Here is a 23,142-nt window from a genome sequence, read left to right as displayed (position 1 = left end):
AGAGCTTGGCATATGACTTGAGTGATATGGCCTGGGGGGGATCCTTCATTCATCTGTAAAGCCCCCCCCCCCCCCCCCAGAGTAGACTTTACTGCCCACAGTTTACAGATGAGGATACCATGGTCTAAGGAGAAAACAGCCATGGTCACTCAGTGTGGTACTGGGCTCGGGCTATCACTGATCTTCAAGAGCAGCTCTGACTGTGGCCACATCTCAAAGCATAACGGTAAATGCATCACTTAGCGTGGGAATTTGACATTCAGGTTACTTTCTAAAACAGTTAACTACACATGCTATGAGGCTGTAATCACAAGGTCTTGTGAACCCCAGAAACCCAGTCTCTTAAGATTAGTCTGTCTGCCATAAATATCAGCAAGCATTTAACAATACAAGAAGATCATTACTGCAGCTTGCACCAGATGAAGGATTCGAATTAAATTCCATCAAGCCACACTGAGGTGACACACTGTGACAAGCTCCTTACATCCAACCCTCCCACCCCCACCTCCCAGGAGCTTACATGTTATTTTATTTTTTAAGTTTGCTCCCCTATTCTTTCTATCAAGGCAAAAAGAGAAGGCCCCATGAAATGTTGAATAGGGTAAAGAGAAAGAGCACCCGAGTTAATAGGTGACATAGATGGAGTCTCAAAATCTGTGAAAACACAAAACCAGGAGGGCACATTTCCCTCCCTGGACAATCTCTCTTTTGTTGAGGAGCCAAGTCCCGGTCTTGAAACGTGTGGGCAATACATCAGCAGGCATTATTTTAAATCAACCGGTTTTATAAAATAAGCCAAGAGTTGAAAGAGGCAGGACTAATTACCAACATTCCTTGATGAATTACTTGGCGGCGTGTGCTAAGTCAATGTACGCCTGTGTCTTGATCCCCAATTTTAGCCTGTACTTATTTCCCAGGAGGCAAAAGGAACATGTGGCTAATTAAGGCACCAATCTCCACAGCCAGAAGTACTCAAAGGTAAGATCTCTTTGGGGCTAAAAAAAAAGACAAAAGAAAAGGTTCTTTGCCTGGTACTTATTAATCTAATTTTTACTAGTTCACTAGAAAAACAGAGCTGATCTTGTCACCTTTAGGCAGTGTGAAAATGCTACATATTTGTAAGTTAGCCAATAAGAACTTGTTAAGCCTTTCCTAACTGGCAGGAATGTCTCTGGTTTGTCACTTCTAATTAAGTCTCAACAAAATTTCCAGCCTCTAAATTTTAATTATATAAAAACCAGGGCCAACAGGGGAGATTACAACACAGTTATGTATGCCACGGTAAGGGAGGGAGCAACCTGAGTCGCGCCTTTTGTTTTAGGCCTCTTTGCAACACTAAAATTATTCACAACCGGATGATTAGATTCCTTCGGCTCATTTTTAATCACCAGGGTCCCTGAACCTTTTTATCTTGCTTCTAGGAAAACTTCAGAAACTGTGGGATGAACGTGAGTCTGATAGGCCTACCCGTAGAAGCAGTGTGCTCCTCAGAGAGTAGTAGGTGATTAGGAATTCATCAAACTCTTAGGTAAAATATGTTAAAGATGCCCACGGTCAGTTACATAAATACTACACGAACCCAGTCTCCTAGGCTTTGTGCCTCATGTATGTGTGTGCATGTGTGTGCATGTGCATGCATGTGAAGGCTAGAGGATGACAGGAGCTGTCTTCCCTGCCAATCTGCACCTTATATTTTGAAACAGGGTCTCCTGGACCCAGGACTCCCCAGCTCAGCTGGGCTGCCTGCTACTGTGCTCTTTCTTATCTCTGCCTCCCCAGAGCTGAGATTGCAGGTCTGGGTGTGGGTATCAAGCTCAGGTTCTAAGGTTTGCAAGGCAAGCACTTCACCAACTGAGCTATTATTCCAAAACCCTAAAATCGCAAATCTAGTTTAAAGGAAAATAGTAGCGGAGCCTTTCACTACTGTTATATCCAACCGTAGCAGCACCCCCAGGATCTCCAGGAGGAACAATATGCCTTTGATTCATCTGGACCATCTTCTTGTATTATCAATTAAAAAAAATTTAAATCCACGTATATGAATGAAATGTACATACATTCACTGTATGTATGCCTGCCTGCATGCCAGATGAGGGCATCAGATCCCGTTATAGATGATTGTGAGCCACTATGTGGTGGCTGGGAATTGAACTCAGGATTTCTGGGAGAGCAGACAGTATTCTTACCTGATGAGCCATGCCTCCAGTGGCCTCTGCCCTCTAGGTGTTAATCAATTTTAAACATAGTGATTAAAGCAACTCTTTCTAGAACATTCTATGTTAACTGCATTCTAGTTTACATGCTTTCTATACATCTTCTCACGTAGTTAGGGTACTATAAACAAGACCTGACAAGCTGGGAGATGCATGTGGGATGCTACAGATTTCAAGTTTAGGCTGATATTCAAAAAAGCAATAAGAAGAGACACATTCGGAACAAGAGCCAATATTCTAGTACTGATTGCAGCTATAACCTTGAGCAAAGCTGCCGTACTAATTTACATATTTTTAACACAAATTCCAGCCATTTATTTTAGTAGGGTGAAGTTAAATTTAGATTTTGCTTAGATGCGTCCAAATTCTCTCCTGTTCTAAAGCCCACTGACATCCATGAGTAGTCTTTCAAGTTTATCTTTTCTTTAACTGAGATGAAACAGGCAGAGTTTGTGAAGGGGACTGTGACCTCCTTGTGCAATAATATAATTATTATTACAGTTGACATTCACTTAAAAGCAAATAGAAAACCAAGCAGATCTGAAGTTCGGATTTTAAGTGCTAGAGCAATGTCAAAAGTTCTGATACTGAAGGGAGGAGAAAAGACAGCCACAACAACAACAACAACAAAAATGGGACCATAACTTCAGGGGCAAATTCCTATGGGGAGTGAATAAAAACCATTTAGAACTGCACCAAGGCATCGCTGAACATAGAGAGGGACGAAGCACCTAAATTGGAGTAGGCTGGGCCATTGAGACCCTTAGACTATAAAGATCCCAGCTCTAGATTTTCAGATGTTGCTTTAGGAAACTCCGTACTACTGCTTTTTCACTCATAATGACAACTCAGTTACTAAACCAAAAAGTATCACCATGGTCAGTGTGCTGAGACAGAATTCTCACATAGGAAGAACACAGTCAGTTCCTAGGTTGCATGTATCTTGGAGACTAGGGAAGGAAATTTAATTATTCAACAGAGAAGGCCCTGACTAATCCCCAATGAAAATCATGCAGCCTTCTGTTGAGCCCAAGAGATTCCGCTGTTATTTCTATCTGGCTTCTTACTTTACTTAAAAGCGCTGTTTCTGGTGGTCATTGAGACAAGCTTGGACTTGGAGAGAGGGTATAGTAGAGAGCTTAGTATGTGGGCTTAACAATATAACCAGAGGCCAGAGGCAATCTCCATATGCCTGTTTGCCTACCTGGGCTAATCCTACAGATCCACAGGGTTGGTAAGAGAATAATGAACTGAAATGTCCTCCTTTCACCTGTCACTGAATGTGGCTACAATCAGTTCCAGAAGCCAGCGAAGCTGTCTTGCCTTCCCTCCATGCCATCAAAGCAATTCCTACCAACGTTATAAGCCATAGCCAGGAGGTCTGCAATGGACAAGTGCTATTGGCTCATATGTGGCCACATCACTTGAGGGGTTGAACATCTATCTCTTCTCTAGAAGCTTCTCTGGTTACTCTAAGAAAGATACTAACTACTATAAGTAGCCAACTTCCTGGGCTCAAGTCCTGCTAACACCTCAGCCTTTAATGACTTTACCAGGCCTATTTAAGTCCTCCACGCCTGTCTATGCATCTGTTGAATGGGGGTGCTAACAACAGCCTCACAGAACAGTGATGAGGGCAGCATCCTGTATCTGTGGTATTGAGTACCACGGCCCCATGCTAAACATGAGTGTGATTGTAATGAGGGTTCGGGGGGGGGGGGGGAAGGCCCAGCCAGAATGCAGAAGCCATGTCTACAGGAATCCTGGCCAATGTTCTTGAAGTACAACTGGCAGGGAGCAGGAGATTCTGAGGACTCAGCAGCAGTGTTGTTCTCCCTTTCCTCATGAGTGAGCCTCTGAGACCTTTCAGGTGTTCTGCTGACTCACTTTCCCAAACCTTTAACAGACATAATAACACTGCTTTCCTAGCTGTATACTGAAGCTGTTGAGAGCAACAAATAACTGTGACATCTATGGTGTGTGTGTGTGTGTGTTCATGTGTACATATGCAGACGTCACATGTCATACTTGTTGTATGCATGGAGGCCGGAAGAAGATGTTGGGAGTACTGCTCCATCGCTCTGCATTTTTCCTTCGAGACACCAGACAATGAGAGGCAACGGTCTCTCTCGGTGAACGTGGGGTGAAGCTAACAGTCATCAAGTCCAAGGATCACGCTGTCTCTGTCCTCCCATGAGTAAGAGTTAATGTCATACACAGTCACTCCCAGCTTTGTATGTGTTTTCTTTGGTTTTAAACTTAGATCCACATGTTTGCACCTCAAGCTCTCTCATCCCTGAGCCATCTCATAAACCTGGATTTTTGCTCTCTAAGAACCAATCTTGTTTCCCGTAATGGGATGATGCTACCCTTGTTGAGGACGTATGATCTACGGAACTTATCACATCAAAGGGAAATCACATTGTAGAGTTCACTAAACTACCCCCTGGCTTGTACTTGCCCTCACCCTGAGTCTCATCCCTTAATACTTTCCTGACAATATTGCCCTTACCCCAACTAATAGGGATAAGTGATAAATGAAAGACTGAATCTTCCTTTGACACAATAACATGAGGAATGGGGAGCTGGCACCTCCTCTCACACAAGACATCTGCAGGGACTCCAGGTGGGTCATGGAGACAAACTAAAGACCTGTCTACTCTAAGATAAGCTGCTATGTGGTTAACATATCCACCAGGTATAGCTGCTCCCAGCCAGCCCCAAACTGAAGAAACCAAAAAGAAATCTAAGATTCTAATCAAAGCCCTTGGCTCCATTAACCCCAGTTACACTAAAAAACAAAACACAAAACAAAACAAAAACTGGCCTAGAGGTCATAAAAAGAGAATCCCATTCCCACACCACCTCTTTTTGCTGACATCCTCAGGTAAAAGTGCAACTAGATGTTAAAGTCTCAATATTTTGAGAAATAATTAATTTATAAGGCTGGATATTTTGTTGTGGCTAGTAATGCAATTACTATTTTTGTGTAATGCTTACATAACAAATGTAAACAAGAAAGGCTTTGTCTAGCAAACACTGAATTGCTAATTACTCATCACAAAATCTGTGGAGACAGAGACTATGAGAATAAGGATATGAATTGTGCCTTTTAAGACAGCTCAGTGGAATACCTTCTTGGGCTAGCCCTGACATTAGCAACTTCCTATTCACAGGGGTTCCCAAGCTACATGGGACATGAATGACTCCCAGGTGGTGCCAAGCAAGCTGGCACTTGCTTACAGCAGAACCATCAATTGGCTTTGTAGACAATCGAGAGTCCCTACTCGGCCCAGAGAAGAGTAGGGGATTGTGAAGTCTCAAGAGTAGACACAACATAGAGAAAATACGAAGGGTCATCTCTACATGCTCAGCACTGTGCTCCTATGAAAGACAATGGTGGCACTGGAAAGAGGAAACGGCAGAAAGGCCATAGTTCTACAGGAAGTAAGCCATGGTTTCCTGATGGATTTTACCTCAGCTGTGGAAATCTGTTGGAAGATAACAAGTGCCGTCTCCAATTTCTAAAAATTACTCAATAGGTCTTAAAAATCAGGGAAATTACCTTATAGGTAACAATGAACAAGTCTAAGACTCTCTATGAAATAAAGTCCCTGTGGGGGGGGGGGAGGTCGAGATGGGGTGGTGGGGGGAGAAATTAGGTGGTATGGGGCAGGAGCTGTTTGTAGAAGAAAAAAGACTTCATGATGTGGTCTTGAAGACATATAGTTTTATGCAAAATCACAATGACCTCAATATTTATAAAACTCTTTGAAATGGAGGCTTATGTATGTCACACTGACTGGCAGGTTAAGTGTATGAATATAGAGGATAACTCAAATGCAGCAGGCCATATCTTCTGGGGACAGCTATGAATCCTGACTCAGGAGACCAACGCAAGCTGACCTGAGAGAGGCCATAGCTTTCCTACCTTTAACATTCACTGTGATGAGATTCAGATTTCTCAATACCAGCTAAATAAATCAGGAACAAAAGTTAAGTGTCGAGTTGGAGATACACCTAATCTGTTTACATACCATGCACAATGCACTAGTCTATCGTCAGCACTCACAAGAGTTTCTGCTTAAACGTGCAGAGTATCGATGAGAGAACCACCCATAAATGCCCAGGTTAACAGTCTGCCACATGCAGGATCCTGGAAAATGCATGCCTAGCTTTGATGAACAGAAAACATTATCTCTAATTGGTAAGCAATTTGCCCAATTCCTGAGATGGTCTGGAAAATAAAAAGAAATATTGAAAATAAATTCCTTCAAAAGTCAATAATATACTAAAATAATAATTCAAAAATTCTTTTCCATCAACACTTTTTTTTTCAAAACAGAGAAGAGCAAATTTAATATACAACAGAAAGAACAGCTGGCCTTTTGATCCTTAAATTAACAGAAGGAAGAGAGTTGGAAGAAGGAGCTTGCAAGTTTCCCAACAGAGAAAGGAATATCAATTATAAACTACTATAATGCTCCACACTGCCTGGGTCTATGGAAAAGGTGACAGGGGATTAAATTGAAGAATTTGACAGATCACAGTAGCATCTGCTCCAATAATCAATTACAGATAAATAGATAAACCAGGGACAGGAGAGGCTCAGTGAGTGTTATCAACACCAAGTCCATCTATTTGTGTGTGTGTGTGTGTGTGTGTGTGTGTGTGTGTCTGTGTGTGCTGCCATCTTGACTGTGATGCTTCTGTAGATGTGAGACCCACCATGGCTAAAAGTCTGTCCCTGGTGACTGATTTTGTTTAGATCACGTTCAGCCTCAGTTCTTATGGTTCACCTGCTGGCAAATTCTACATATAGAAGAAAGCGAGCCATAAACAGTTCTTAGCAAAGTTTTTAATTCACTATTTGAAACATAGAATGTGCTCACAACTGTGAAAAAAATCTATTATGCACCCCTGATGTCACTATTTACAGTAAAGAAGCCTCCTTGAGTTACCATCCTAAACTGTTATTGTTATTATAGTGTTATTAAGAAACCAAGTCAACACCTCACTAATGTGCAAATACCCACAATAAGCCCCAACACTCCATGCTATCCACTGTGAAAATCAATATAAGGATTAAATGCACAAATTTATGAAATTAATATAGAATACTGAGGCTGTATCTCATGAATTCTGGCATGTTCTGGGGAAGAAATGATGGGAATTTCCACTCTAATATGAATTCCAATGAACCCAAAGTTTTCAGATGTCAACAATTTTTAAACATGCTTCAGAGAGTTCCGTTGTTTGAGTAAAATGCTGCCAGAGAAAGGGATTAACCTGAAACCACTGTCAAAATGAGTAGCTCAATCTACTGGCAGTGGGTTACTGGTGACAGGAGTATGTGTGTTTATAAAATTTAGGCTTTGGCCTTTCTTCCAGCGTGTTTGTAAAAACACACTGGAAAATGGAGAGACTGAGTGGGCATTCTCCACTTCCACAGCTGCCTGCCTTCAAGGAGAAGTGGATATGCACCTGCCCTGCTACTTAAAACTATAAAAATGAAATCAATAATTTACTAAGGATATACTGTCCGAAAAATGTGTTCAATGGAGTCTATCACATCATAATGCACACAATTAGCCTATGTTTGCATCACTAATGATTTAAAAATGTATAAAATGGTCCAAGATGAAACAAATCAGCTATTTCTCTATATCCATACTTTATGAAACTGTGTTCTATGATTTGAAAGTCACAAATGAGAAAAGGAAAGGAGAACCTGTGGGGTGTGTGTGTGTGTGTGTGTGTGTGTGTGTGTGTGTGTCTATGAAGCCCTTCTTCATTCAGTATTCCATACAATGAGCTTAAGAAACTATTTTTATAAAGTGTGAAGTCAGTCATTCTCAAGGAATCATCAATAGGAAATTCACCTGAACATTGAGGTTTGACTGTCTTACAATATTACCTCTGATGAATGCGATCCCGTTTTAATTTGTTCTTTGGCTTCAAAGTCCCTAAGGTTGTCTAGATAGCTATCAGCTCTCTATAGCCTGTTAGGCCAACAAGCCCTTCTCGTTATGAGACATGGCTGGCTCGCTTATACAGCCCAAGGAGATATTTCTATTTAACACTCTCCACTTAAACAGAGGTAACAACTCCTGAGAGCACAATAAACAAATTTAACCGGTGGCTCTTTCGGCCAGCTCATGTCTTCTAGCTTTAGTAACTTATTTTTGCTTTAACTTGGGGCATTTTTTTCTGGCACTCTTTAGTTGTGGGGAGACTGCAGTTCAATCCAATATTACCTGGATAAGCAGAGTATAAGGGAAAATACATAAAGTATTCAAATGTTTAATATAGATTTTAATTGTAATGAGGCTAGAAATTAACACTTTAAACATTCAGAAATTGTAAAAATTCTTGTATAATATTGAAATGATGTTTCCACACATTCATTTTGTGGTAAATTCTCCACCACCCCATGTAATCACTCTTACAGGAAAATCCATTTCAAGCCAATACACCTCACTACAATTAAGCATAACCTTCAAATTGAATGTAAACCACTCTACTCAAATCCCCGGCACTGCCTCTAAAATTTGCTTTTTCAGTTAACAAACTTAAGATTATGGTTTATAAAACAGGTCTTCTTCTCTGCAACTTGTTATTATAAAAGTCACAGTGTTTAAATAAAGTATAAACAAAATGACCATGGCTCTTGCAAACAGAAAACAATAATTAAATCTGTTACAACTTAAATAGGGACAATTGGCTCTACCCAAGCAGGACAGAGAGATTTCATGTAGAGTTTATTCTACAGCCAAAAGTTGTTTTTACTTGACAGGGGATGGTGGAAGAATAAAAGAGTCATAATTGCAGCAATATTCAGAATTTTGGTCATATTAAAGTAAAACTTTATGCTGAACCAGTTGGGTCACTTTGCTTTAGCAGAATTTCAACTGGTTTCTCCATCAAAGAGTTCTACAATAGGGTCTTTAAATTTTAAAATCTTTGTAAATAACTATGTGGTGCTTTAAAGTTAGTTTTTAAAGAATTCCTTTCCTCATGGAAAAGATCACAGACAGATCCTGAGTGCTGCACACTGCTCCTGTTCACTTTAATAATAAACTTTAAGTAGGGAAGATGGAAGGATTTTTTTTTCTGCACAAGGGTAAAAGCAAAGACCAACAATGAATTTGCAGCATGCAGAGCTCACATTGCTTAATGAACAGGAACACTTGGCTCTTCAGAATGGATCAATTAGGTGAATGGGTAAAACGTAAACACAACGTATGGAAGTTTCTCTACCTCTAGTCTTTTTTGAACCAGTCATATTTACAAATTGAAATGTTTATGAAACACGGCAACTCCCCATGTGGCATGTAGACAATGTAGGGGATAGCGCTCTATGCTTTGACCTGCTACAACTTCCTCTGGTAATTAGGAAGCTATGTGTCTCTGCTAGAAGGATGTTAACAAGCTCCCGCAGTCTTCACCCTAGCAAGAAATCAAAGAGACCCAAAGCAGACAGCTCGCTTCAGTAAAGGGATTATGAAGTCTGGTTATTAAGGCACAGGCAGAACGCTTGACCACAGTTCTCTTTCTGAAAAGAGACTTTCTAAAACAATTAGCTTCTAGGGCCAGCAGGGTTTGCTAACTGAAGAGCAAAGTTAAAGTGTGGCCTGGAATGCATTTAGGAAGACATACACATAAGTTTCTAGAAGAGGACTCTTTCAGGTAACTCTGAAATCATTTCCAAAAGAAAGAAAGAGAAATGCTCTTTGTTATAACAAACATCAGATCCCATTTGGGATTGGTCATGAAAATGTTGACTCTCCCCACTACTCACAGGCTGCCATAATATTTACAGTGAGTTTAAATACTTCTTTTAAAATACAAAGCCTTATAGGAACCACTGGAAGCAATGCTTATAAATAAGACTAATAGCAATGCAAGGAAAGACACAGTCCATTGAATGTGATACCTAGGGTGTGGAGAAGGGACAGGCTAGGTCCAAACACAAGGGCAACACTCACATACCTTAAGGACTTCCATCGGCACCTGGGTGGCAGAGGGAAGGGTGGTGGGCACGCTGACGTTTATGGCTGGTGTCTGACTCACGGCCACTCTCTGTTGCATGAACTGGGCTGCCTGCAGCTTCTGCTGCTGCTCCCTGCGCTCCTGCTCCTGCATCTGCTCACGCATGAGTTGCTGGCGTAGCAAGATGCGTGATGTCATAGTGGAGGAGCTTAACGGAGGCTTGGAGGCCCCAGAATGCTCTGCAGAACTGCTGTGGGGAAACCAGAAGGCACACAGCATTTAGTATCCTGATGAGACCCATCACCTGCATCGCGGGGGTATCCTAAATGCCACCAAACTAGGAGGTGAGTCTGCACAGATATAATCAAGGCACGGCATGGCACTCCATGTAATTGGAAATCAAGAGGTGACAGGATTCAAGTCATTAGGAGTAAAATTAAAATAAGTCAGGCTGATTGCATCTGGGGTTTTTATCAAATCACTTATTTCTTTTCGATACTTTATGCCACACACGGTTAATCACCACTGAATAGAATGCCGATATAACCAACAAATAGGAGCCATTGGTCTCAATGGCAAGCAACTCTCCACAGACAAAAACAAATTACTTGATTTGCTTTTTCTTTTTCATTTTTTAAAATAGCTCAGTCGAAACAACCAATGAGTCCTACATGTTATCTAAATTCCTTGAAGATGTCTAATATGGTTGCTCGTAAGGAAACACTGTTACTGGAAAGGTTTGGAAGACAAGAGATGACCCAAATCATTAACGAAAGAAGCATATGGACCAGATGTGGACACGGCATCCTCCCCTTGTCCAAAAACAAGGGGACAGAAGAGAAGCTGAAGTGACAGCCCAAGTCTTCCTCCTGGTTCTCTTTGTGTGTTTTTCCTTTCGACTCATCTGAGCATGCCCATGGCATCGGGGTTCTGTCTATTCCCCATCAGGTCTACTTCTAAAAGCCAGGGACACACTCTGTTCGCCATTATCTAACAGGCTTACATGGCAGTCAGTAGGTAAGAATAAAAGACTTCCTGTTTTCCCTAGGTGTGGCTTTAGGTTGCTTATCCTGCCAACTCTGTGCTATGAACAAATAATAAACCTCTTTCTGCCTGGGTCTTCATACCTGGAAGAGATGTATACAGCATTTTATCCACTTATAAAAGTGGCGGCATGTTCTTTAAATATCTGCTGCACCACTCATCCCTCCTAAGGACTGATGCTATGAAGTTTAAATAAAGCAGTGCTTATAACCCCCGTGTACAGTGAGCATCACCCCAATAGATGTTTATGCTTGCTTTTATTGCCATCTAGTATGAGAAGCAAACTTAATTATAATTATCAGATTTTTGTGCAAGCTTATGATAAAAGATATTAGCTTCTGGGAACAGAAAAAAAGAACATTTGCATCTATCAGACTCCAGGGGAGGCATCAGAACTTATCCTTCCTCTTAACTGCAAACCCCAGTACCGTGTTTACCTTCCTACCAAAGACAGAAGTCCTAAGGCCCCTGGCCATCTCTGTGCATAGCCTAAGGACAAAACACTTCACAAATGACCGGATGTGCTACAAGATAAAGGTCTGAGTCACACTCTCGTGTCATCCCCCAAGAGATCCTAGAAGTTTATTTATTTTCCATATAGAAAACTGGCTCAGTAAATTATAATAAATCACAAAATTTAATACCATGTATCTACTAAAACCCCATAAAATAAGACTATTGATATGAATAAAACTATACAATAAAATAATGTTTTAATCAAGGTGGAAATATCTACGTAGTGTCCAATTTTTAAAAACACATTCTTGACAAGAAATGCATAATTAAAATTCATTATTATTATTATTATGCTCTAATAAAATTATATTGAAAGGTTAAAAATAAGTTATTTATTTTGTTTCAGAAGCTTCCTTGACATGTAGTTGTCCAAGGAAATCAAAAGTGGAAAAATTCACATAGACAAAGGCTTTTACAGATTTAAAAATATCCTAAATCACCTATTTTTTTTAAAATAATAATAACTATGGTTAATTAATAAAATATGAACTCATTAACACATTACATTATTTCCTTGAAAATGCGAAATGAACAACAAAGTAGCATACACGCGCAGTAAGTATGAATCATAAAGTCAGATTCCAAAGTGGATTTACAGGCTGATTGGGGCTTATAAGCTCAGCATGTATGTGGAAATCCACAAAGCACCTAGCAGGGAATGATGTATGGGGCAAACACACTTGCCCGAGTGGGGATGAACTTAGGAAAATCAATTTTCTTTCAGCTTTTCTCCTTTAAGCTATAATAACGCCAAAGTATTTTTTCCAGTGGCAATATATACAATAGACACTAACTAAAGAAAATGACAGGTGATCAACCTCACCACGAGGCTATTAGAAAGGAGACTAGAGCTCTCAGACACTACTTTAACTATAGGAAGAGACCACGGCACCCCTGAGTGACTTCAGTAGCCCCCAAACCTAAAACATCCTCCCATTTCTTCTGTTTTCCCCGGCATTCCCTACAGACATACAGGGAACACTGACCAAGCAGCGTATATACTTTGCTTATTATCTTAACATTGTAGACTCATTCACACAATCAAAATGTTCCCTAGCCATTGCTCTGTTAGCCTAAAACCACTCACTAGCACAGAATCTGCTAAAATGAGCATCTAAAGAAAATGTATTTCCCATTTTAGAGTAGCTCTTCAAAGCTCAAATGTACTTTCCTAAACCGAGAAAGATTGGGGGTGGCTATTTAAAAATAAATAAGTGGTCTTACTATTCAGAGCCTGTCAGGTCCCAACATTCTCGGAGAGAATGATCCTTTTGATAAAAACAAGAGCAAACCTTTGTGCAGGAGCAAAAGGAGCTGTGGCATAATCGTGCTAATTAACTGCACAAGACGCGTCACTGGCTGCAATACCAGGGGGAAAATCCTTTCAATTAATAGTAAAGCATCCTGGAGACAAATTAAAATGACTAGTTAGCAAGCTCACTAAGGCTTCATGCTTCAACCACAATAACAACATCATTTAAAGTATCTTCTATAATAGTCTTATCAGGAAAAAAATAATACTGACCTATACAATAGAACGGAACAAACACAGGGAAACCACATGAAAGAAACAATAGCAAGCATATTTCATATGTATATAAACAGAACAAAGCTCAGCTAATTGACAGCTGAATAAAGGTTTCTAAAGGGGATAGCGCAACAGAACTCTGTGTGCACACACACGCGCGCATTCTCTCTCTCTCTCTCTCTCTCTCTCTCTCTCTCTCTCTCTCTCTCTCTCTCTCTCTCTCTCTCTCTCGGCTATTTCCACATTGTGAGACATGACTACCAGATTCTTAGCCTGGCTCACCATCTTTTGAGTGTCCACTTCTCTTAGAAGTAACTGAATCTGTAATTATCTCCTCATAGACAAAGACAAAAGTGCCAGTTTGTGAAAGACTGGGTAAGAGTTAGTAAAGAATGCAAGTTCATGTAAGGGATATTCCAAGGGGCCAGAATGACTGCTTTTAAAAACGAGGACTTACTGACCACGCCACTAGTGACACACATGGAGATGTCCAGTGTGTCTGATTTTAATTGCTGACTAAGCTCATCCTTGGACCCATGAACCTGAGCTCTAGCTAGTTAATCCTAATTCCGTGAGTATGATTCCTTTTAACCTGATTATGTGAAGTTCATTGATTCAACAAATAGCTGTTGCTAGGTGCTGGGACACCTAGCTCCCAACCCCATGGTGAAAGCCCTGGCCAGATTAATTCTTCCCAGATGCCTCATGATGTCAATTATCTGGACCGCTAGCTTCTGATCGAGTGCTACATGGAAAGGTGCACCCCTCTCCCTCAGAAAGATAAACCCACAGGCATGGCCACAAGTATGCTGACACCTCCCTGACCCTGGAGCTGAACTCGTTCCCTGAGTGTGGGGCTTGCTCCATACTAGTCAAGGAGGGCCACAGAGTGGACTCGAGTTCTCCTTCAGCCACTGTTGAGGAATGTGAGCTTTAATGAGCCATTCAGCCTCCCAGAGTGTTCCCCAAAACTACCCCTAGACACTGTGGGGACAGAGTGAGTAAATGTTAAATTGTTCAATGCAGCAGTTGGAATACAGTATACTGGCAAGGGGTGGACCCTCCGTGTGGTCTCAGTTCCCACCCCTTTTGATGAATTTATATTTTTAGCTTTCAAAGCCTCCTCTATGATGGTAAAGGGCTACTGGACAGGGTTCTGTCTTACAAGGCATATTCCTAAGTCCAAATAGTTTATTCCTTTAGCTTTACTGACAGGTTAAAAATATCAGTAACTTGCAGGGCAGTGGTGGCGCACATCTTTAATCCCAGCACTTGGGAGGCAGAGACAGGCGAATTTCTGAGTTCAAGGCCAGCCTGGTCTTCAGAGTGAGTTCTAGGACAGCTATAGCTTCACAGAGAAACCCTATCTTGAAAAACATATATATATATATATATATATCTCAGTAACTCTATCAGGTCCCCAGAATCTGGCCAGCATCACCTGCCAATCCCTTACCTGACTATGATGCCAGGACCTCATTGTAAGACCAGATAAGTCAATCTCTAGGAGTAAAACCATGAAATGGAACATGCCAGTGATCATAATTTGGTGTCAAATACTGAGGATTTTCTTCTTCCTTTTAAACAATTTTTAGTCAATAATTGAAATTTTTCTAATGGCATGGTACTATTAGACGTTTGGGACAATCTGGAGTCCAAACTGGCTTTGGAGATTTATGCTTTTCATTTGCACATAAGGAAGAAACTTTACAAATTAAGAACCCTCAGCCATATGGAATTCAAACTTGACATTTTTATTTAACCAATACCAAAAGCCCAGTTGGTAGGTAGAGAGTAGAGACAGCATTCAATACTCTCTATATTCTCTAAGTTGGACCACCAGATATCAGGCAACAGTAAGCTCAAAAACAACTAGATTGAAAGTCAACAGAACCATAATTCAGCTGACAGTACATCACATTCTCAAAAGAGTACACATAGTGTGATGCCCTTGGGCACAGGGAAAACAAGTAGAATATTCCATTATATACATTGATCTCATTTTCACTTTCTATTTGTATAACTTAGCTCATTTAGTATATTATTACAGTGGCATAGTCATGTAATTGACAAAGTATGGCTATGCTGACAAGATTTACTTTAAACTGATGAAGAGGGATAAAAACGATACTTAGAGACCTTTACAATTAACACAGAGATGACGCTGTCCCAGGCACTTCAACACCAGACTGGGTTGAGATTGGGATCTTCACTGCTTCACAAGTGTTTCTCATTCCTATGTCTTTCAAGTGGAACTGCCAGTCTCTTGTTAACAAGACACCACACACCCTAACCTGCCCTCCCAAGCACTTCCCACTTAATCTTCTATTCAAATTTATTCTTTATCCCTTCATAAAACTATATTCTATTTCTCCTTCTTTGGAAGATTCCCCACCCCTGATATCTTACTATCTACCTAATCTCTGCGGATGCTATGAATGATACACAATTTAAAGCTTAAATGCTAACATCTAGAAGTAAGAGGAAACATACAATGTTTGCTGCGTAACCTCACTAAGGGTCATTGCTCTATCCACTTATGTGTGAATTGTATAATTTCATTTTACTTGACAGTACCAGGACTGGGCTACATCTTTTTGAGTCATTGGCAAAAGGAGTCCCACAGATGCCTCCCCAAACCAACACTATAGGCTATTGCCAATCTGATCAGTTACACTTCACAACCTGACAGTAAGACCCTATTGCCAAAGCAGCATATATTCCTGTCATCACGTATGGAGAGGTTGAGCTAGTGATGAGCTGGAAGCCTTACCCTTACTGAGTAGCATTAGTGGTCCAGGGCAGTGTTGTATATGTTACCAGAGAAGATAAATAACCATCACTCTCAGTCAGCTACAAACCCTGTGAGCTAGAGCAGAGATCTGTCTATAAAGCAGATCACTGGAACAAGAGTGTGCCATGTTATCAGAGTAGCCAGACATTTTTAAAATTGGATTTAAGGCCTACTTCATGAGATAAAACTCCTATGTGACACTACTGAGTGGAGGCCAAAGGTTTTAGATATCTTCAGACAGAGTTAGAGATGATTGTGAGCTACCTGGCTTGTATTCTAGAAACTCGGGTCTTCTGTAAGAACACTCTTAACCTTGAAGTCATCTTAGTTCCATACTCATCAATTCTTGCTCACTCTGTCCCATATGGATTCTCATTCACACCTAGCTATAAGCAAGAACTTTTTAGCTAGGCAGTGATGGTGCATACCTTTAATCCCAGCTCTTATGAGGCAGAGATAGGAGGACCTTCATGAATTTGAAGCCAACCTGGCCTACAGAGCGAGTTCTAGAATAGCCAAGGCTACACAAAGAGACCCTGTCTTGAAGAAAAGAACAAAAACAAAAAAGAAGAACTTTTTAAAGGCATAAAGTTATTCTATAGCTACTGACACAATTCCCCAGTTATAAATCATGTTGTCTCTTGTCTAGACAACATTGTACTAGTTTAACAAATATTTAAAAGCTTCAGGTTATAATAGTTAATAATCACTGCATGCTTAGAATATATCCACCAAGACCCAAAGATTATAACACCAGATTGAAATCCAGATAGGCACATTATCATATAAGAACTGGTGAATGGGCCGGGCGGTGATGGCTCATGCCTTTAATCCCAGCACTTGGGAGGCAGAGACAGGCAGATTTCTGAGTTCGAGGCCAGTCTGGTCTACAGAGTGAGTTCCAGGACAACCAGGGCTATACAGAGAAACCCTGTCTCAAAACAAAACAAAACAAAACAAACAAACAAACTAAAAAAATAATTGGTGAATGGGTGTACCTGATGCAGTAGAGAGGCAGCCATGCAAGTAGCCACCAAGGCTTACTGTGCCCACCCGTTAAGTATGGCCCACTTAGCATCCTGTGCCACCAATTTCACCTTGCAAAGCCAACATCTCTTACTTTCAGCTCACGAATGCACAAGGCAGGCCTAGCTAATCAGCCTATCTGTCCTCTATCAACAGGGTCAGAAAGGAACCTTACAGTGGTACAGTGGGTTCCATTTCTGACTAGAACTGTAGCGGTAAGATAACTCTCCTTGACAACCAGAAATCTAGCAGGAAGCGAACACTGAGTTTCGTGCATCTATCTCAGACTAGAAACAAGAATGTGAAGTACAAAACAGTAGCAAGGGCTGCAGGAACCAAAGAACAAAAGGGAGAGCACTGTGTCCAGACAGCACTAAAGGGATCAAGCCATCCCTGAAGTCTGCGTAACTCTGGACTACCCCTAAACATTGGTTCAGAAAGGCCGACCCATCTCTACTCTAGCTCAAGCTTGTTTTGATATGTCTTAGAATTCCACAACTGGGAAATAAGAATATCGCATACCAAAACTTAACTAGATTCAAATCTATACAATAAGTCACTGATCATCTGTCCAGTTAGAATAGGCATTCAGAACAGAAGCTGTGAAGCTTCACATTAAGTTTTACAGCTTCAGTATAGAATATATTTTATGCACTTGTCCACTACCAAAATCAGAAACTCCATGATAGGATTAGAACTAGAAAAAATATGGAATATTACTCAGCTCAAACAACAAACAAAACAAAACAAACCTGAAGTTAAAAAGTCTGTGTGTGTGTGTGTGTGTGTGTGTGTGTGTATGTATCTGTATGCGCTGTGCGAGATCACGCAATCTCAGGAAATAAATAGAATATTCTTATTCTTTCTCATATATGAAATCTAGCCAATATTTATTGGCAAACAAATGAACATGCAAATAGTGTACAGTCTGGTGTACAAGAAATCTTAGCAGCTCTCTAAAAGAGAAATCAGCATTTAGCCCATAATGTGATGGTTATGCGTCCCTTATCTAAGGTGCTTAAAGGGGACATGGGTGTCAACCAATTCTATAAAATTTACATTTACATGCACATAATGAGAAACCTTGAGGGCAGAACCAACTATACACATGAAATCCATTCATGTACCCCTTATACATATCGACTAGAGGTCATCTTATATAATAGTTTTAGCTAAGCCCATTTTTGATGGCAATTTGTCTGAAGAGGTCAAGTGTGAATTTTTCCTTATGACATAATAGTATTCAAAAAGCTTTGGATTTCAGAGCACTGCAGATTTTCAACCTGTCCTTCCTTCTACTGGCTTTAGCTAGTCACACTGCTACCGGTCTTGCCCAGCTTTTCATGAACTATGATGGCTACATGCCTAAAGCTGGTCAACGATGCTTAAGAAGCAATGTCAGGTGGTGGCTCCAGGAACTGAATAGACACTTGTCCTTGAAGCATCTGCCGTGGTGTCTCCTGTCATGTGGCTGTACTGGCTGGAGTTCTGGGAGTCACTGTGGGCCATAAGGATGAGCAGGACTTAAAAGTCTAGTAATGTTTGACCCTTTAGCCCTGCGGAAGTTGGTTCCATTGACAGCAGAGATGATCACATGTTTTGTTTTGTTTTTTCATACTGTATACTTTCCGGCACACAGACAAGTGTTTGTTCAATGAGTAAATTTGGTATCTCTCTTCTAGCAAACACTCCACTTCATGGAATCATCGATACCAGAACCTGAGTTTTAGGAGCGCTTCGGTCAAAGGATAGACATGCTTGAGTCATCTAGTGACCAAGAACTTTGAGTCCTATGAATCACCAATATTTCTTTCCTTTACAGAAGAATTTCTCTCTATTTCAAGTTGGAGGTAGTCCCTACCATCAATGAATCCATGCAATGACCTCCTCCTCCCCTGGACAGGTGCCACACATTCAACCATAAATTAGATTTATGGAATTATCTCTGACAAAAAAAAAATGCAGTATCCAGAGGAACCACAACCCATTAAAAGCTCACCACTGTTAGTTATTGGTAATTCAGAGAAAGAAGCTGGGAGTGACTCACTCAGCATCAAACCAGAGGAATGAACCAGGTTACTTGTCATTTCCAGTGACAATATAGCAAATAAGACAAATGAGAGAACAAGCTCTGGTTCCAGCACCCTTGGAGTCCAGTTCTAGCTCTGTCACATGTCAGCTGTAAGACCTCAGCGGGCTTAGACCTACTGAGAGCTTAGGTTCTCCATGTGCAAAACGGCAATGGAAGAAGGCCTTTTGACATGCAGTAACTGTGAAATTGCCTTAAGACAGTTAAGTGCTATGATCAGAGCCCACAGATAATCTGGACAATGCACAAAAGTCATGGCAAATTATTTTACATCATGTGTGTGTGCACATGCATGTGTGTGATGTATGTGTATGATTTGTACATGTTTCTGCATTGCAGGATAGGCACGTGAGTGCCATGACATGAGAATCAGGGTCAGAGACCAACTATGGGTATCAGCGCTTACTTCCCATCTTGCTCCTAACAGGGTTTCTTGTTCTCTATTGGACAGGCGAGGCTAGCTGACCCATAAGCTCCACTTCCCATGTCACCATAGCAACTCTGAGATTACAGATTCATGCCACCAAGTCTGGCTTTACATGGATGGGAGAGTCCTGAACACAGCTCCTTACCCATATGCTGCAAGGGCTTTACCCACTGAGCCCAACACTCCAGCCCAACACTGTACTTTAATCCCAGAGAAACACATTTGCTGAACATCTCAACTCCCCCCCCCGCCCCCACCCACATAGTGAAAGCTCTTGGATTATTTTCAAGACAGACAAGCGTCTAGAATGTTCCTTTCTGCTTTGGTGTTCACTGGCTTTCCTGGAAGGAAATACACAATTAATTCCCAGGCAGGGGAAATAGTTAATGGCAAACAGCTCAGTGCACAAGTTTTGTCAAAGACATTTGCTAGAAGATTCATTCAGAAAGTTTGGAGGGATACATATTCCTGTGACAAATATTATAGTTACCTAGGAAAATATTTAAACTTAAGGATTAATTTGGGGACACATTCGAGTCTGTCCTAATGCTGCACCTTCAAGGCACATTTGATTGGGTGTCATCCCTCAACTTGCTTAAAAAGAACTAAAAACATGTGCAGGTTGTAGGTACATTCCGGCAGGACATGACTCACAACGAGCAGGCACTGTCTTCCCAACTATTATCTGATTTATAAGGCAGAGATTTATTTTTAAAAATTTCAGCATAATGGTATTTCAAATGCATAATTATATGTACTTTGTTCATAAAATGCTCGATCATTTTAGAAAGATGAATAATTAGCTGTTTTAATGACACGTGGGATGAGAATGTACAAGGTATCTATAAAAGCAAACTTCAGCAGAAATAGAAACCATTTTCAAAATTACCCTTTACAGGACCTCTTAAAGACCCATCAGCTGCAAATGACGGACTGTTAGCCCACACTTCAATTTATGGGAATTTCATTTTTAAGAATCAAATTCTAAGAATAGTTCTGCTACACCTAGTATTTTTCCATTCTTCTTGCTGTCTTCAAGCACACCTTCACCAGCTATGGAACAAATAGCTTCTCGGACTTAATCAGAACCCCTCTCCTGACCCAGGAACACTCAGTAAATAATTATTAAGCTCCAGAAGTGGCTTTTGCATAAGTTAATCTGCTTGAGAGCCGGTTCACTTGGAGACCCAGCTTCCAGTATTGTTTCCTAATCTGAGGGAGTAATAGTGAAAGTGGAAAGCAGGTGCCAGAGGAGAAGGGGTCTTATCTACTTAGTCGGTTTCCATTTGGTACTCCTGTAAAACTGCTACTTCATCTTGTTCAGTATTTCTATGACAAGGAGACTATGCTGATGTCTGAATGTTTTGCTCTTGCCTTCAAGGAAAAAAATTAATCTACAAAAATACAAATCAGAACATTTTACAATATTCCATAGTCAGGGAATTAGCCCCCACATACAAACAAACACACACACACACACTCACACACACACACACACACACACACACACACACACACACACACAGAGGGGGAGGGTTACAATGTGTGCAGCAGGGTAGTTTGGGGAAACGTGCCACAGAGCATGCATGTTCCTAAAGAAAATGCCTTTTTATTCATAACAAAACCGTGATCTATTTCATAACTGCATCAAGCTCTGCTCTGCCCTAACCCATCTTTCAAACTCAGGATTTTTTTTTCCTGTCATTATTAATGACCAAAACTCCATTTTACATGAGAAGGCTCCCGTTTTGATCCCTCCTCCCCAAATGAGCTCTTGCCCCTTATCACACCCAGGCACAAGAGGTTAGAGCTGCAGCTGATTGAAAGCCACAGTTTAAAGTACCAGGCAGTATTTCTAATTCGCAAGCCTTCCTTCCTCGATCAGAGAATGATCTGCTTCTGTTAAGTGGTCCCAGAACTATCTCCAGAATAAAGCTTCACTTACAGACACAAGCTTTCAAAGGAGCAGGGGATGAGCATCTCAAATCTAAGCGCCTCCATCTTTCTTCCTTTAAGGTGTTCTGCAAGCCCTTGGCGAAGAGTGAAAGTCAAAGTTACTTCTGGCACCGGCTGTGTCACTAGGGGTGGCTCCTGATAAGGCCCTGGAAACTCCAATCCAAACACAGCTCCACGATAGAATGGAGCCTGGTGTCTGTCTGCAATAGCAGACCTGCTTAATCCAGTACCTATGGCACCTGAGGGGCACAGCACTCCTCGATCTGCACAGGGGGGACACTCCGAGAGCTGGGCCAGGCCAGTAATGTACACAGCAGCCAGGCAAGCTCTGGCAATGCTGACTGTGCCTTCCCCAGCTTGGGCACCAGTTCAGGCTTGCAGGGGGACGCATGCTTGCAGGGGACATATGTCATCAGAGAACTTGAAAGGAGAAGGAAGTCACATCGTGGTGGATTTTTAACACTTAACACACTCATAGAAGTAGGCAAGAAAGGCTATAAAGGAGAGTCACTGCCATTTTAGCTAGAATGTATCAAACAGCCTAGCACGAATCTCTGTCTAGTTTGAAACCATACACACAGTTTTGGTTGCTGGACACAGAGCACATTCTACAACTAATAGGCTATTGATGCACATGGCTTTTTTTCACCCTTCTACCTACCCCAGAGTAGAGGGAGGGCAGTGCTGACCTCAGCCTGGTAAAGGGAACACACAAGCTGCTTCTACTGGTGACAGTCTCCTTCAGGACACACAAATCTTTAGACCAAACGCCTGTGTATTTTAGACTGCCATCTGATCAATTCTGAGTACATCAGTATACAAGAAGGAAAAAAAAAAAGAGTAATACGTGTTCTCAAAGAGAAAACACTTTAAAATGCAGACATGACAACATCAATATTATCAAATATTTATGCTACAGGCTCAACACACCAGAGCTGCCTGACAGAGTTCTGAAAAGAGCCAGGTTCTCCCTGTAACAATTCAAAGGTCACAACAAAGACATCTGACACTGACTAGCTGTGTCCCCCGGGCAAGTGACTTTGCCTTTCTGTGTCTCAGAGATTATCTCCAAACTAATTGAATAGAAAAGCTTGCTGTTTCTATACATCACAATTCTACAATGTAATAAAATTATATTCTGTAAATGAGCCTCCAATAATAGAAAATAGTCAGCCAGGGAGTTTAGCCAAAGAAACTGTATGCTCCATGTTCATTTTTTTTTTTAATTTTTGTCTACTCTCCTGCTTGATAAATACTTACTGAATAGCTACACCAGTTTAATTACTGTATAAATTCTTAAGATGTTATAGCCCAGTGGGAAACACATATTAAAGAATCCTATCAGTCCATGATTACTTATATGGAAGTTACTACAAGGAGATGAAAACAGTTACATGAGGTCAGCTGGGGTTTTCCCTAGGCAAGAATCTCTGGGCTGAGGCTGGAGCTGGGGAGTGGGATGTAGAAGAGTCTTCCATTTAGTTGTGATAATACATGTAAAAGTCTGAAGGGGGAGAGTTAGCAGGAAAAGTTGCTGAACGTAGAACGAGGGGCAAT

The 23,142-nt window shown here is 41.0% G+C and overlaps 1 protein-coding gene across 15 annotated transcripts in view; it reads right to left on the bottom strand.

Moving 5' to 3' along the window:
* Positions 1-23,142, bottom strand: part of Mitf (melanogenesis associated transcription factor) — a 214,359-nt gene that overhangs the window by 69,853 nt on the left and 121,364 nt on the right. For 7 of the 15 annotated variants that reach the window (XM_006505685.3, XM_030255212.1, XM_030255214.1 and 4 more), the window contains one exon: positions 10,206-10,455. The exons of 1 other annotated variant lie outside the window; for it this stretch is intronic. In XM_006505685.3, coding sequence (XP_006505748.1) covers positions 10,206-10,455 — 250 coding nt within the window. Of the gene's footprint in view, positions 1-10,205; positions 10,456-12,989; positions 13,010-21,574; positions 21,768-23,142 lie in introns of those variants that run through there. 7 more of the 15 variants (XM_030255210.1, XM_006505684.2, XM_017321428.2 and 4 more) reach the window with 5 other exon arrangements.

This window comes from Mus musculus, chromosome 6, assembly GCF_000001635.26.
Source record: "Mus musculus strain C57BL/6J chromosome 6, GRCm38.p6 C57BL/6J".
Taxonomy (NCBI): Eukaryota; Metazoa; Chordata; class Mammalia; order Rodentia; family Muridae; genus Mus; species Mus musculus.
Note: the sequence above shows the minus strand (reverse complement) of the source record. Positions and strands in the feature narration are given on the sequence as shown.